The 16,650-nt window shown below is 48.0% G+C and overlaps 1 protein-coding gene across 8 annotated transcripts in view; it reads left to right on the plus strand.

Annotated features, from left to right (window-relative positions):
* The window catches only part of Hectd4 (HECT domain E3 ubiquitin protein ligase 4), a 173,616-nt gene that overhangs the window by 111,599 nt on the left and 45,367 nt on the right, over window positions 1-16,650 (plus strand). For all 8 annotated transcript variants that reach the window (XM_076560985.1, XM_076560978.1, XM_076560980.1 and 5 more), the window contains exons 35-49: window positions 1,455-1,608; window positions 2,529-2,809; window positions 3,000-3,189; window positions 4,350-4,431; window positions 5,878-6,080; window positions 7,043-7,178; window positions 8,316-8,498; window positions 8,750-8,914; window positions 9,220-9,389; window positions 10,768-10,883; window positions 12,541-12,644; window positions 14,967-15,128; window positions 15,246-15,394; window positions 15,999-16,078; window positions 16,394-16,557. In XM_076560985.1, the coding sequence (XP_076417100.1) occupies window positions 1,455-1,608; window positions 2,529-2,809; window positions 3,000-3,189; window positions 4,350-4,431; window positions 5,878-6,080; window positions 7,043-7,178; window positions 8,316-8,498; window positions 8,750-8,914; window positions 9,220-9,389; window positions 10,768-10,883; window positions 12,541-12,644; window positions 14,967-15,128; window positions 15,246-15,394; window positions 15,999-16,078; window positions 16,394-16,557 (2,339 nt within the window). The remainder of the gene's footprint in view (window positions 1-1,454; window positions 1,609-2,528; window positions 2,810-2,999; window positions 3,190-4,349; window positions 4,432-5,877; window positions 6,081-7,042; window positions 7,179-8,315; window positions 8,499-8,749; window positions 8,915-9,219; window positions 9,390-10,767; window positions 10,884-12,540; window positions 12,645-14,966; window positions 15,129-15,245; window positions 15,395-15,998; window positions 16,079-16,393; window positions 16,558-16,650) is intronic.

Below are 16,650 nucleotides of genomic sequence, written 5' to 3' on the forward strand. Positions count from 1 at the left end.
TGGGAGTACTTGTTGCTCTTGTAGACAACCTAGGTTCAATTCACAGCACCCACATGGTGACTCACAACTGTAGGTAACTCCAATCCAAGGGGACTTGACACCCTCTTCTCCCCTTGGCGGGTAGGGTGCCAGGCACATGGTGTACTTACATACATGCAGGGCAAACACTCATATGTTTAATAAATATGTTTATTTAGTTACTTTATAGCTTAGGTCCTTATAAAATCACACAGTGTTTGCATGGAACCTGTGTGCATCCTAGGCTACATATGATGCCTGCCTAATACAGTATCAATGCTCTGTTGATCTTTTTTTTTTTTTTTTCCTTTTTTTTCCGGAGCTGAGGACTGAACCCAGGGCCTTGCACTTGCTAGGCAAGTGCTCTACCACTGAGTTAAATCCCCAACCCTCTGTTGACCATTTTTATACTGACTGGACCTTTTTCTTTTCTTTTTTCAAGGCAGGGTTTCTCTGTGTAGTCCTGGCTGTCCTGGATCTCACTCTGTAGACCAGGCTGGCCTCGAATGCACAGAGATCCACCTGCCTCTGTCTCGAGTGCTGGGATTAAAGGCGTGCGCCACCACCACCTGGCGGTATTCTAATGTCTTAAAAGCCTATTATACTATATAGTAGACAGAAGAGGAGTTAAGTCATTGTTACTTTAAGAACTGTGGTCTGGGGCTAGAAAGTTGGCTCAGCAGTTAAAAGCACTTGCTGCTCTTTCAGTGGACAGTACAGTTCCCAGCACTCACATCGGGCAACTCACAACCAGCTGTTACTCCAGCTTTAGGGGACCTGATTTGCTCTTCTGGCCTGTTTGGCATCTGTGCGCACACACACACACGCGCACACACATTAAAACAATAAATCTTAAGAAAAAGAACTGTGGTCTGGCAAACGAAGTTGATGTAGAAATACTGGTGGTGTGATGGGAGCCTGGCCCCAGTGGAGGTGCTTACTACGTGCTATGGAACGACTGGCTGAGTGTGAGATCCAGAAAAGCTTCTCGGGAGAGAATGTGAGCACAGGACTGCAGAGCTGAACGGACAGCGTGTGTAGCTCTGGGATCTAGACATGCGTAGGAAACTTAAGACACATGTGGCTTTTACAAAGGATGCTTGTGAAGTGGAACTAGAGTGAACATGGGATTGTGTTATTCCTCTGTTACACATGACTTAATTATATCTCATTCTCACAAGAAGGCCTCCCCTCAGCCTTGACTGTTATGTGTAGATATTGTCTGATGAGACTCTGACTGGTTAGTGAAACATCAAACAAGATAAAAATGAGTCTAAAGGATGCTTTAATGAAGGGAGATGGAGAGGGAGGACTCACATGACTGGGAGGGAGGACTCACATGCAGTGAGACCGAGAGGGAGGACTCAGCATGTCTACAGGCTGGTATGCTCTCCCTCAGTGCTCACTGCTCTTCTTTCCTTCCTCCAACTCTGAAGGTGGCTCCACAGAGGCTGTGCACTCAGGGCTGGCCCGTCAGGTGTCCAGTCTCCTCACCAACCACCTTGCACGAGCTACTGAGTGCTGTGGCAACCAGGCTGCTGGCAATGACGCCCTGCAAGATGTCCTGAGTCTTCTCAATGACCTCTCCAGGTATGGAAGGCCCTGGAGAACAGCCTGTTCCCTTCAGTGGCTGGAGTAACTTTTGCTTCTGATAATTTTGGAACATCCAAGTTTCCAGATTTTTTTTTGACACACTGGTGCTTCAAGAAAAATAGTAGAGAATAAAGTCATTGGAACATCGTATTTAGTCTCAAAATGTGAGGATTGTCTAGAGGAACAAGGCACTGTTGTTTGCTTTATGACTTGATGGCACCAGCCACGGGCCTTGCAGGCATGTACACCTGCATTTCAGACCCAGATTCCAGTCATCTAAGAATAATGCAAAGGATCAGTTGAGGATGGTGGGTAGCTCAGTGGTAAAATGTTGTCTGATGTGCACAAACCCCCAGCCAGGTTCCATGCTCCACACCACACACTCATAGAATCAGTCGGGGCCTGTAATTACTTCGTTCTTTTGCACTTATCTAAATAAACAGGAGTGATTCTCCCTGGGCACCCCGTGTTCCCATGTCGTATACATGACAGTGTATCCTGGCTTTTGCTGGCTCAGTAGGTTTGGCCGTCGCAGGTCACTGGTGTTGGGGACTGTAGCACTGGGACAGCTTTGCTCTTGGCACACACGTTCTGAAGGCATGAGTGTACAACTGCAAAGCTCCTAGTTTAGGCTTCTAGTCTTGGTGCTCCTTGAAACGCTCTGGACACCTGCGCTAGAGGCACCAGCGATGAGAACAAATGAGGAAATCATCCTTCCCAGGTGTTATGGGTTAGTTTTTTATCAACACTTATTTTATGTTTGCTCCAGACTGCCATTCTTTACACACAGTGTCAAGTCCATGTCTTCCTCCTGAGGTCTGAGCTCACTGGTTTGTCTAGCTCCACCTCGGGAACACTTGTTTCTAATGTCTATGTGTGACCTTCTCAGCACAGCGCCCTTTTTCTCCATCTTGCAGGAGCCACATAGGGAAAGCCATCTTGAGCCAGCCAGCCTGTGTGTCCAAACTCCTTTCCCTACTGCTGGATCAGCGTCCATCCCCAAAGCTGGTGCTGATCATTCTTCAGCTGTGCCGTGCAGCTCTGCCTCTGATGAGCGTAGAGGACTGTGGGAATGTGGAGCTCCCACCCTGGAGCTACTCTGTCCCCTCCCTCAACAGTGAGCAGGAGGACCCAAGTGACCCTGCCTCCAAGATCGCCTCTCTGCTCTTAGCCAAGCTGGCAGACTATGTGGTCCCAGGTGAGGAGTGCCTGGACAGGAGGTGATGCTGGGAGCTCAGCTCCTGCTGTGGCCAGGCCCCCAAATGCACCTGTGTGCTCTGTGATAAAGGAGAGATGGTGGGAGAGGGAGGGGTGAGAGGCTTTTCCTGTATGGGGAACCACACACAGCACAGCACTGTTTCTAAGTCGGTCTTGATTTTTGCTTTAAGGATGTCAGACGGTTCTTTCTCCAACTGCTTCTGAACCTGATACCACATTGACAAAAACCAGTCCTAAGAATCCCTTAAAAGGAGATAAAGATCCTGGAGAAGAAAGTGAAGCAGTGGACGGCAAGCTCTCCATATTCATCCACAAGCGGGAAGATCAGTCCTCCCATGAGGTCCTCCAGCCATTGCTGAGGTGACTGCAATGCCTAGAGTAGCAGTGCCACCAGAGACCACCCGTGTCTCAGGCACTGTGCCTGCCTCAGCCCTGTGCAGACAGCCCAAGTAGGCACACACTATGGCTGCCACCCCTGAATGAGGCAGACCTAAGCCTCTAGAACCCCAGGGGGAGCTGTGATGTGGTGCTTCCTGTCTAAGCCAGCAGAGGGCTCCAGCAAGTGGCGAGCCAGTCACTTCTGTCACCCCTGTGGGGTCCACAGTGTCTCTAGCTGTGAGGACAGTGCTTCAGATGTTGACATTCTTCAACCATAAAACATTAATTGACTGAAGTGTCAATGACACAGTGGCTCAACAAGGAAAGGAAACCTGTAGTTATCCTAGAAGGCAGTGGGACGCCTCCTGTATAGCACAGGGCACCTTAGACAAGTGCCTCTCTTGTAAGTCATCCTCATGCTTGACTGTGAAGTCATCCTCATGCTTGGGTCCCTTGTTTGCCAGGACGGCCTATGAAAAAGTGGTCTCATCTGAGCACAGTCATGGTAAGTGCTCAGGTGAAGAACTCTCCCAGAAACACGTGGCTGCACAGCCATCACAAAACGGATACAACGAGGCCCGTTCTGGAGAAGAGGGCGCTGGGTTGTTAGGAGCGAAAGCCAGGCCTCCCTGCGGGCACTGCCTTCACGCTGCGGTTGAGCTGCCCGTGTACCAAGCCACCTCCTTAGAGCTGTCTCTAGGGTGTTGGGTTTGTCTGCATTCTTAAAAACGAACTTTGTTTTGGGTCCTAAAACATCTAAAATTACAAAAAAGTTATTTCTTTTTTGAAAAAAGGAGAGTCTATGGATTTTAAAAGCTAGTTTTAGATCCAGCAAGATGGCTTAGCAGATAAAATCCATTGCCACTAAGTCTGGTGACCTGAGTTTTGTCTCAAGAACCCACTTGATGGAAGGAGAGAACAGACTCCTATAAATTGTCCTCTGATGTTTTCTACATCCATGCTGTGATACATGCATAAACACACACACACACACACACACACACACACACACACACACACACACACACACAAGCCAGTGGTAGCATCTAAACAGGGCCTGAACACGTGGTTGCTGGGTGACACATGCTCCTTTCTAACATTCTCCTAAAAATGACTCACTCTCTCTGCCTGCCTTTTTGCAGTAGCTCAGAAGGACGGCCTTTTCGACTTGGTACTGGTGCCAACATGGAGAAAGTTGTGAAGATGGATCGAGACATGACCAAGGTAACCGCATGGGGAAAGCTGATAGAAGAACATTTACCACACTTTGGGTTTGCAGAAGAAATCGGTTTTTTAAATGTTAATTCAATGGTGTGTGGTGACATGGCCTTTAGTCCCAGCTGAAGCTCAGTTTAAATAAGATATATGAGATGTCAGCTCAAACGTACTCAGGAGCCGAGAATGGCTTTCTCCTGCCTCCACCTCCCAAGGGCTGGGATTTCAACGTCGCCATGCCTCAGAGCCTCATACATGCTTGGTAAGCCCTCCACCAACTGAGCAATTCCTGGGAAAGAACCTAGTTTTGACCTATAAGTTTTGCTTAGCCCCTTTAAGGGAATTTTATAGTCATAAAATAGTTATGAAATTGAAGAGAGGTGAAAGGCTGCTAAGAGAATAATCCTCAAGCATGACCAGGGCTGAGGAGGCAGCTCAGTTGGCAGAGTGCTTGCCTAGAATGCCCTGGGCTTGATCCCCAGCACTCTGTGAACCAGGAGTGGTGATAAAAGCCTGTGATCCCAGTGTTCAAGAGGTGGAGGGGGGGATCTGTGGATAGGATGTGGAGTGAGTAGAAAATTTCGTAATAAAGGAAAATGAAAGAAAAAAAAAAGAGGTGGAGGAGGCAGGAGGATCAGAAGTTTAATGTTTCCCGTTTTATATCACAAGTTTGAAACTAGCCTGGGATACATGAGCCCCAATCTCAAAAAGACAGACAAAAATAAGTATAGACAAATAATCATAAAGATATAAAACATGGGGTTGGTGATTTAGCTCAGTGGTAGAGTGCTTGCCTAGCAAGCACAAGGCCCTGGGTTCGGTCCTCAGCTCCAGGAAAAAAGAAAAAGAAAAAAAAAGATATAAAACATGCTCACATTCACAACTCATTAAAGGAATAAAAGCAACAGTGACGAACAATTTTTTTAAACCAGATATTGTTATGAGACATGGTAATACTCATTAGTGTCAGCCATGGGTGAGTGGACATCTCAAGATCCAGGGGCAGAATTGAAACACAGTGGGGGGGGGTGCACCTTTCATCCTAGCCTCGGGGCAGAGGCAGGTGGATCTCCAAGAGTTCCAGCCTAGCCAGGGCTGCATCGTGAGACAGCATGTTCTTCCATTTATTTAAAAGCCAAACAGGATAGATTTAGGGATGGCTAAAGACATTAGCACATTTGAATCATGAGATGCCAGGCGTTTAGAAACAAACCTAACTCAAAACCAGTCAAGCAGATTGTAAGGTGTGTGTAGAGCAGGACCCAGTAATCACAAAGTCACTATTTGCAAAGCAAAATCTAGAGGATTCAGACTTTACAGAAATGTGTATCTGGTGTCTGTGTTTATGTTGTTTATGGTATTCATCCCTTTGGGGACGGACAGGGAAGAGATTTGAGAGAATGTGAGCTGGGAAGAATGAATGAGCAATGCAGGTGTCTTCAACCCCAACCCCAGGGTGGCTGCTGTGAAGTGATCACAGAAGAGGCCTCAGCTGCCCTCCGGAAAGCAACCAAGTGGGCACAGTCGGGCCTCATTGTCAGCGTCGGGCCACCGGTAGAGTCCATCAACCCGGAGACTGTGAGCGGGCTGTCCACGGGCGACAAAAAGAAAACCGCCCAAACCTCCATCTGCCGAGAGAGGAACTCGGAACTTGCCAGGTAAGCCTCTCAAGGAGGTACCACCTGGCGGACTCTTCAGTCGCACTGCATAGTGGGTTCGTTAGCAGGGTTCTAATCGTATGCCATCCTTAACCTGCTGAAAATAAGGAGTGGGGCAAGAACCCCTCACGGTTGCAGGATTGCTCTAGGGAAGAACCACGGGCTAGTGCTGAGGCCGCCGTGGGAGCCAGTCTTCTGAGAGATAGTAAACTGCCTTGCCCAGGGTGCTTCCTCACTGTCCCAGCTGACCACACCCCTCTTTCTGGGGTTAGAGTCAAGGGGAACACTGCCTTGGAGAAGCTTATGGTGTCATGCACCCATAGGTGAGGAATAACTGCAGCCTGTGTCTGCCTTCGATTCCCAAGGTTTCTGTGGTTTAAAAAAAGAAGCAGCAGCAGCTTGGGGTCCATTGTTGCAGAGTGTGTTAATCAGTGCTTCATAACTTAAGAGGCTTATTTAGCTCTGGTTTGGAGGTTCAGGGCCTGGTACTGCCCCAGTTCTCAGTTGTATCACATCCTGACAGGTCCTGTCAGGAGCAAGTGTTTGTATCTCAAATTAGGAGCTAAAGGAGAGTTGGAGGAGCCAAACTCAGGCTTTTCTACAGCCCTAGCTGGAAGTAGCCCTTACAAAGGCAAGTCCCCAGTGACCTAAGAACCTCCCATAAGCTTTGCTGGCTGCCTACCATTAGCTCTCCCCTGGGACCACTGTGAACTCTCGGGAGACAAACAATACTCAAATCGTAGCACAGAGGATTCTTCACATACCACAGAAAAAGTTCAAGAAGTGGTTTCTTCCTAGTGTTGATTTTGCTTGTCATTTGTCAGTTAACAAACTCCCTATCCTGTGTAAGCCTTTGTCATGTGTAAGTAGGAAATCCTTCCATCCTCATTAATTCTGAAATCACTTTTCTGTGCTTTTGAACATCACCGAGCATTGAAAGTTTTCCATGTGCACACTTGTAGGACTGACCCTGTGCGGCCCTTCATCAGTGGGCATGTGGCAAACAGCATGGCTGCAGAAGTGATCGCCTTGCTCCACAGCCTGCTCATGGCACCTGAATCAAATGCTGCTCAAATTTGGACCACAACGGCAGAAAAGGTCAGCATGGGGCTGCTGCTCAGCCAAGGGTGTGCGACTGAAGCAGCGCTGTAGACATGCACAGAAGGGTCATCCCAGGAGACAGTGTCCCTGTTAGTCAGACACTCCTGCTCTCCTGGAGTCTCCCCTGCCCCTGCTGGTTCTGACTGCAGACTCGCAGACATCAGAACAGTGTGTCAGGGAGACAGTGGCAGTCCTGCTTTCCTTTTGCTTGCATCAGACTGGTACTGACATTATGGTGTCAGGTGTCCCTGATTATTTTGGCCATTGAAGTCCTGGGAGGCCTCTGTGTGATCGCACCGCCAAGTGCTCTGTCTTGTACTGCTCCATCACAACAGTAGTCTGGTTGCCTGATCGATCCTCCTTTCCACTGCCACTCTTCAGGCCAGGGCCTGAAACATGCCCTGGAGCTGAACGTTGACATGCAGGCATTGGGAGTGGTTCCCCTCAAGTGAATGACTGCGTGATGGTTGTGGGTTTGTAATACAGTGTTAGAGTCTCCCATATTATGAAGTTGTATGTTTCTCGTTCTGTCTGATTATACAAAGGTACCTATGGACAGAATGTCACTGACCACACTGACCACATTGTCCAGAGTTCATGTGATAGCTGGGCCCGGAGCACTGTTAGTTACTCCACCATTCTTGAGACCAGTTGTCAATGCTTTATCTCCCAGTGCCTGTCCTCTTTTTTTTTTTTTTTTTTTCCCCTTAAGATTTCTTTAAATCTTGGCCAGGCAGTGATAGTACACACCTTTAATCCCAGTACTCAGGGTGCAAAGGCAGATGGATCTCTAAATTTGAGGCCAGTGTGGTCTATAGAGTAAGTTCTAGGACAACCAGGAGTACACAGAGCAACCCTGTCTCACCAAAAAAAACAAGGCAAACAAAAAGAGATTTATTTATTTTATCTTAGTGTGCATGTACTGCCTACATAAATGTATGTGTACCATGTGCATGCCTCGTGCTTGTGGAAGTCAGAAGAGATTATTACCAGATCCCCTGGAACTAGAGTTAAAGATATTTGTGAACCACCATGTGGGTGCTGGGAGCCAACCCTAGGTCCTCTGCAGGGGCAGCTAGTGCTCTTAGCCAGGGAGCTGTCTCTCTAGCTTGTCATCCTCCTCACTACACACAGGTTCTGTCCCGAGCACTGATGTACATTCCACAACTGGGGAAATACGCAGAGAGCATCCTGGAAAACGGGAGCAGCAGTGGCCGGAAACTTGCCAAACTGCAGAGGATCGCACGCCAGGCTGTTGCTGCACTCTGTGCCCTTGGAGGCTTTAAAGAGACCATCAAGATAGGCTCTGAGGTCCAGGTAACCCACCACTGCTTCCCCAGGCATTCCTACACTGCCCCATTAACCAGTGACCTTAGACAACTCGGATGGTTGCATGTCTTTATCGCTGTGAGGCTGCCGGCCTGTTATTTTGATCATGTCTTGGCCTTGGATCCCCATCAGAATCAATGATTACTATAGCACTGACAGTGACAGCTGCCAAGTCCTTCCCTCTCGTCCTTCTAGATAGCTGGAGCATGGCATGGGGTGCTAATAATCTCCATCTCCAGGTTTTAGGTAGAGGAATATCGGGAAGCATCGGAGTTGTGGCTTCTATCAATGAACAGGAAGGTATAGCTACAGTCAGATTCCCTCCTGTGGACTGCCGAAGGACATCTCAAGCAGCAGACACACTGACTATTCCCTTGTCTAGACTTTGTGTTCCAAGGTCAGAGGTAAGGTGATGTTTCAGCTGCTTTGTCAAGCACCTGTGTAGATGCAGATTGTGTTGCTGTGGGGCAGGCGAGCGCTATAGAGAAAGAAGTGAACGGCTTCACTTTCCCCTGTGATAGTGTTTACACACTGACGTGGTGGGAGATTCATCGACTGATAAAACGAATTGGTTAGCTGGGGATATGCCATAGCGTATGTGATTTTGGTTGCCCTGACCTGGTTTATGATTTCTGCAGTGATTTGATAGTCGCATAGTCATAACGCCTTTGTTCCCTGTCCCTCTTTCGGCCCTTCCCTCCTGCTGCAGGCGCTGCCTCTTCACAAGCTGTCCATTACTGAGAAGGTAGTCCAGGCCGTGCAGGCCATGCTGCTCCCTCAGGAGGGAAGCCTCTCTATCCACACTTCACTTCCTGCAACAGGAGATGGCTCAGCACCTGTCATGGCAGTTGTCCGGCTCCTGGCTGAAATTCGAACAAGGTAAGCTGGCCTGGCCTTAGAGGGCTTATAGCCTGAAGCTCATGTCAGCTAAGCCACAGGCACCATTGTCACACACCATTTACCCAAGTTCAGTCCCCGGTCCTGCACCTTCGATTGCCTCCCGCAGTGACTCCCTTCAGAGAAGGCTGAGCCCTCCCTGGAGAGGACACTTGGTGCTGCTGCACTGGCTGCCTGCTTAAAGAACCTGGTGCCAGCCGGGCGGTGGTGGCGCACACCTTTAATCCCAGCACTCGGGAGGCAGAGGCAGGCGGATCTCTGTGAGTTCGAGGCCAGCCTGGACTACCAAGTGAGTCCCAGGAAAGGCGCAAAGCTACACAGAGAAACCCTGTCTCGAAAAACCAAAAAAAAAAAAAAAGTCTATCAATGGGCTGGAGAGATGGCTCAGAGGTTAAGAGCATTGACTGTTCTTCCAGAGGTCCTGAGTTCAATTCCCAGCACCCATGTGGTGGCCAAAAACCATCTGTAATGAGACCTGGTACCCTTTTCTGTGTACATAATAAATAAATAAATCTTAAAAAAAAAAAAAAAAAAAAAAAAAAAAGAACCTGGTGCCCTGCAGGGTCATGTGACCACTTTTCTTCAGTGACTCAGGCCCATCACTTCCAACCTGGTGAAGGCAAATGAGGGGATGCTTTCAGTACTCTGTCAGAGAGAGGTCTCTGTCTACAAACATGTTTACTACTAAACATGAATAACCCAGTTCTCCTGTCAATGAACTTCTCAAATGACTTCAGTGAGAGAAGTCAGGAGATAGCAATTCCATCTCTGGCTCCCTCTTACTTCTGGAGCTCTGTCATTGCTCACAGGGTACAGTGAGGCAGAGCTTTGACAAATGGCCACCCCGCACTTCGTGTCTCCTTCTAGTGGAAACTGCATTGCAGCAGTGACTGGGAACACAGCTTCTTAGACAGCCATTCCACGTGGGGAATCGACCACAGAGCCATCCTCAGATGCCAAACCTGCGGCCGCTCACATCCTCATATAGAATGAGACACACAAGCGGGGGACCCACACGTCCTCCATGCACTGTCAGGAGTCTGTGGATTCCTCGAGCTCCCTGTGCAGTGCCGATGCTGTGGAGGACTGCAGAGCTTGTTCGTGTTGTGCAAGGGTGGTGACCAGGGAAGAATGTCCACACACATTCAGTCAGGGGAAGCTTTTCCATCTTGTTAGTTTGGATGGTCAAACCATAGGTCCAGACCCTCATGGATATAGAGGGCCAACTTTATTTTTCCAAGCCAGTCTGCTGTAGAGAAAAAGATGTAAAAATGACAAAATTGATTGAAATGCTTCGCAGTTGGTCTCTTAAAGAATGAACATTGATGACTTGAAATGTTGTGAATCTTTTAACATTAAGAGCATGCCTGGTCATGGCGCAGCTTTTAGAAGACAGCCTGTTTTGTGAAGAATTCATACAGCAGTGTCCAGCAGCTGTGGAAGTTCTGAACCTCGTAGCCCAGGAGTGCAGTGCTGGTAAGTAAGTGCCCAACGAGCATCTGTGCAGCGTCATGTGGAATGCTGATTGTGTCCACATTCAACATCCGCTGAGCTCCAGAGACAGTGCTCCTCTCAACACCTTGTGCTTGCCAGGAAAGCAGTGCTCTTCAGTGAGCACCAGGCCCATGCCTGAGTGTTTGCATGTTTCCTTGTCTACATTTACATTAATCCGAAGAGAGTCTGTGCTGATGTCTTTCCTCAGGACAGCCTGCATTTAAGAAGTGCACTTTCTGTTTGTGCTTTTGTTTTTCTGTGTCACTGTGCAGTCCCAGCAGGCCTGGTGTAGCAGGAATCTTAGTAAGTCTTATTAATAAAATCAAACCTGGAGCCAGGTATTGGGGTGAATGCTGAAAGATCAGAGAAGCAGAACAAGCCAATTCCTCAGCTGATCCTATTTCCTCAGACTGGAAGCCTCTATGTCCTCATCCAAATGGACCTCAGCTGAACTGCTGCTCAAAAGCCTAAAAGCTTAACCAGGCTCTAGTTCCTGGTTTTCACGCCTTTTATACCTTTCTGCTTCCTGCCATCACTTCCTGAGATTAAAGGCGTGAGTCACCATGCCTGGCTGTTTCCAGTGTAACATTGAACTCACAGAGATCCAGATGGATCTCTGCCTTTGGAATGTTAGGATTAAAGGTGTGTGCCACTATTTTCTGGCCTCTATATCTAGTGGCTGTTCTGTTCTCTGACCCCCAGATAAGTTTATTAGGGTACACAATATTTTGGGGAACACAGTATCACCACAGCCTGGAACTTTTTACACACACACACACACACACACACACACACACACACACACACACACTTTTTTTTAAGATTTGTTTGTATTTTATGTGTCTTGCCTGCATGTGTGTCTGTGTGAGAGTGTTAGGATCCCATGTAACTGGAGTTACAGACAGGTGTGAGCTGCCATGTGGGTGCTGGGAATTGATCCTGGGTCCTCTGGAAGAGCAGTCACTGCTCTTAACTGCTGAGCCATCTCTCCTACATGTAGAACTTTGACGTAGACCAGGATGGCTTCAAACTCAGATCCATCAGCCTGGATGCTAGGATTAAAGGCATGCACCACCATGCCCAGACAACATTAATATTTAAAATCAACTTGAATTTTAAGTGTAATGGCCTTCACCTGGCATGAGTTGGGTATTCCTGAAATCCTATAACTTTGGAGGTTGGGGCAGGAGGAACTTCCAGGCCAGGTAGAGGTAAATAGTTTTAGGCTAGCCTTAGCTATACACAAAGGCCCTATTTAAAAATAAAATAAAATAAAGAGGGTAGGCTCCACTTTTCAGATGATAAGAATCATAGGTGTCATTTGCTGAGTGTTTGTCCTGTGCCTGAGCTCGTCTAAGAGCTTGGCTTGAGTTACCGTCTCCTCTTGAAGACCCTGGCAGGGATGGGTGCCCTCGCTGCCTTGGGTTGTGGCTGGAAGGCATGGGGAAGGAATCCCTTATCCTTGCCAGCACTCCAAGTCCAGGCCGCTCTACTCCAGGGCCAGGCTGCGGTGCCCACTGTGCCTTGCTGCTGAGCTTTGTGAGGAGACAGGTGGCTGGGCATTTTCTCTTCTGGAAGGATGGAGCTGGTCTCTGTAGGTGAATGTTGCTGTCTCACCGGGTTTCTGTGTCCTCCGCAGGAGAGCGACTTGCGGTCGTAGAGGTGCAGTGTGAGCGGCTCAGGATGCTCTACCGGGACTGTGCTCGGCCCCCTCCACCTCCACTGCAGGCCGACCGCAGACAGGTGGGACGTCAGTGCCTCCCTGCAGGCTGTGACTCTGCTGTTCACTAGGATGCAGCGGAGGTGGCTGAATGTAGCGTGGCGGTGGAGCGCTTGCCTGGTGTGAGCATGCGCAGCCCTTTGGCAGCTGTACTGTCGCCCCCTTTGGAGGTCAAGAATTCTGAGCTACATTCTAAATGCTGCTGGAACATTGTACTGGGGGCAGAACTTATTAATATCTGAATTATGATGACAAAAAGACAGCTTTAAAAATTTAGGGAACTGGAGAATGGTAAAGTGATGCCATGAAAACTTGAAGACCTGAGTTTGGCTTCCCAGCACCCATGTAAAAGCCAGGCATAGAGACATGCACTGTAATCCCCATACTGGGGTATTAGAAACGGAAGTACTCCTGGGGTTCCCTGGCCAGCCAGTCTAACCAAATCAGTGAAAGACCTTGTCTCAAAAAATAAAGTGAACTGAGGGAGACACTCAATATGTCCATGTATGCAAAAAAAAAAAAAAACCACCCACAAAACTAACTAAAAAGTTATGTACTTTGTAAGTATTAGAGCAGCAGTTCTCAACCTGTGGGTAGCAACCTTCTTGGCAAACCTCTATCTCCAAAAAATTACAACTCATAACAGTAGCAAAATTATAAAGTAGCAATGAAAAGAATTTTATGGTTTGGGTCATTATAACATAAAGAACTGTATTAAAGGGTTGTAGCATTAGGAAGGTTGAGAACCTCTGTATTAGAGCATGGCTGACAGGTAAAACACAATACTAACAAAGATGGAAAAATGCTGTTTTTTGTTTGTAGCAGCTTTATTCACAGTAGTCGAAAGTGAAAATGACCTGAATGTCCATCAAATGTTGAATGAATTAGCAACATACATATCCAAGCAGTGAGCTATGGCATAACCATATAAAGGCTACCCACAGTACCATAGATTTCCTGATTCCATTGATGTATACAGAAAAGATAAAGCAGCAAGTTGGTGTCGACAAGGGCTGGGAGGAGAGAAGTGGGTGAGAGGCTAGGGCTTGGCTTCCAGTGAGTGTGGGGTCACTTACAATGAGAAAACAAATGCTCTAGACCAGAATGTGGGCATGGCTACATGACTCCACGAACATACCAAAACTTGAGATGGGCAGATTTTATATATGTCAGCCATGCAAATAAATCAATGCATAGAAATAAAAGCATGCACAAACATCACTTGACATCTCAGCATCCTCAGTTACCATGGTAGAAACAATGAGGTGTCATTTAAAAGTCAGTGTGTTCTCCTCCCGCTCTTCCTTCTCAGCAGAAGGTGAGCCCTTTCTATCCTGCCCATCAACAGCAGTGTTCACTCTGTGCTCTGCACCCTGTGCTCTGCACACTTCGTCCTGATGGTGACCTGATGGTGCCCGGGCAGCCATGTCCTTTGTGTAGGGTGTGTTGAAATTGGTGGGTGGAGAGAGAGAAGCTGTGTCTCATAGGGAAGCCTGGCACTTGAGTGAAGTATTAGAAGCATGAGGAGACAGGCAGCTGACCTAGGACAGACACTTACCCATCTGAGCAGTGTCCTTGGGATACAGCTTCTCTTTACATACTGAACTAAGGTTGTCCTACCAAAAAATACCATTACAAGCACAAGAAGAAATGGAAAGCCGAGTAAGAAGATGAGCAGTTGGGGTTCAGGGGAGTAATTTCAGTAGGACTGGGCACAGGAAAAGTGATCGAGATCAGCCTGGTCTACAGAGCAAGTTCCAGGACAGCCAGCACTACATAGAAAAACCCTGTCTCAAAAGACCAAAAATAAGTAAATATATAAACAAAACAAAAAAATTAAGTTCATGTTGGGGTAAAAAGCTAGACTTAACAAAATAAAATAGAAATAAAGCTTTACTCTTGTAAAGACTTATTTTATGTTTTGCCTGCCTGTCTCTGCATCACATGCATACAGTACCTGAGGAGACCAGAAGAGGGCATCGGACCCCTAGAACTGGGTGCTGGAAAATAAATTCAGGTCCTCTGCAAAAGAACAGCCAGTGCTGTTCACCTCTGAGCCATCTCTGTAGCCCAGAAGAGATACTTTTGATATAATTTCTATTTAGGGTGGACAGGGATGATGTAGTTGAATGGGAGGCCTTGCCCAGCAGGTGTAAAACCTTGGGGTCCATTCCCAACACTACAACAAAAAATGAAAAGGACAAAGAACCAGTATTTTAATCATATAAGATAAAAATTACCTCCTCTGAGAGAGTAATGAGGGTTTGTTTTGTTGTTGTTGTTGTTGTTGTTGTTGTTGTTGTCTGCTTTGTTGAGTGAACCCCTCTTTCCTGCCCCAACTGCAGCCCAAAGAGATCACCTGGAGCCCTTCTCGAGTGTTCCCTCCAGTCCGTGCCTGCATGTTCTCCTCTCACCTCACCTCTGTCACATTCCTGGCTGACCCCAGTGCTGGAGGAGGTCTTCCCCGGGGCACCTTCATCTACGCCACCTCCCCCCTGCCAGTTCAGGTGAGAAGCTCCTGGCCACCCTGCCTCTTCACATCCTTCCCACTGGGAAGAAGCGGTAGGTGGTATGCCCTGCCTGTTGCGCCCTCTGACGGTCACCCTCTGCTGGTGTCTCCTCAGGCCCCATCTTTTTACTGGGAAATTGAGATTGTTTCCTATGGAGACACTGACGATGACACTGGACCAATCGTCTCCTTTGGCTTTGCTACAGAAGCTGAGAAGCGTGACGGGGCGTGGACCAATCCAGTGGGCACTTGCCTTTTCCACAAGTGAGTGTTCCCGCTACAGCTAAAGAGCAGAAGTGAAAAGTGCCACTGGCCGTGCTTGGGATCACCTGTAATCCCAGCAGGTCTATGAGTTTGAGGGCAGCCTGGTCTACAGAGTGAGTCCAGGCCAGCCAGGGCTTCATAGTGAGACCCTGTCTAAAAGTGGGTCAGTATTCTAGAGAAAATGACTTCCCATAGGTGTTTATGGTATTCAGGGAGCCAAAGAGCAGTTGTGTGCTTGAGGAAGTGGGGGCAGCACAGTGTTCTTTTCTCTTTGGATGCTTATGGTTCCTCAGTATGGTTCCTTCCTAGTTGTCCTGCAACAAGACACTTGTTTTTCTCCATTTCCCAAACACATCTGAGCCCATATACTATGGTGCTGTGATGTAGACTGGGATCTGCTGGACTTTTGTACTACTAAAGGCACAGCAGAATATCCCCAAGCCCTGAGTGGACAGTGCCGCTGGAAATGTGTTAGTGTTTAGGAAAGCACTGCTCAGGACTATGGGATTCCCTGCATGCCTGCCCCTCCTTCCCTGCTTTCTTCCCTCCCTTCCTCCACATGGCTGCTGAGTCTCAGCCCTGACCCCTTGTTCTCCTCCCCCAGCAATGGCCGAGCTGTACACTACAATGGCTCCAGTCTGCTGCAGTGGAAGAGTGTCCGCCTCGATGTCACACTCTCTCCTGGTGAGTGCAGTGGGCCAGCCTTGCATCCAGACGGCTTGAAGTTAAAATAAACTTGGCAGTCGGCAATGGGCCGTTTGTCTCTGAGTGGAAAGCAAGCACTTGCTCTTGTTGTCGGATAGTTATACCACACTCACGTTCTACCAAGTTATACCAAGGTCTCAAAGCGTTCTGAAGCCATTACCCTGAGAGACTCTATCGTGTAACTCAGGAGACAGGCACATCTGCTTTTGTCCCTCAGTCACATGGTTGCAAATTAGCAGTTCACTTGATAGGAAAATGGGAAAATGTGTGTGCTCTTCCTGCTCTCTGCTGTAGGTGATGTGGCAGGAATCGGCTGGGAGAGGACTGAGGGGACCCCACCTCCTCCAGGGCAGCCAGCCAAAGGTCGGGTGTACTTCACTTACTGCGGACAGCGCCTCACACCGTACCTGGAGGACGTCTCTGGGGGGATGTGGCCTGTGGTTCACATTCAGAAAAAGGCAAGTCACCTTGATAGGAAAGAAGAATACATTTTTTTTTTTTTTTTTTTTTTTTTTTTGGTTTTTCGAGACAGGGTTTCTCTGTGTAGCTTT

Source organism: Peromyscus maniculatus, chromosome 23, assembly GCF_049852395.1.
Source record: "Peromyscus maniculatus bairdii isolate BWxNUB_F1_BW_parent chromosome 23, HU_Pman_BW_mat_3.1, whole genome shotgun sequence".
Classification (NCBI taxonomy): domain Eukaryota; kingdom Metazoa; phylum Chordata; class Mammalia; order Rodentia; family Cricetidae; genus Peromyscus; species Peromyscus maniculatus.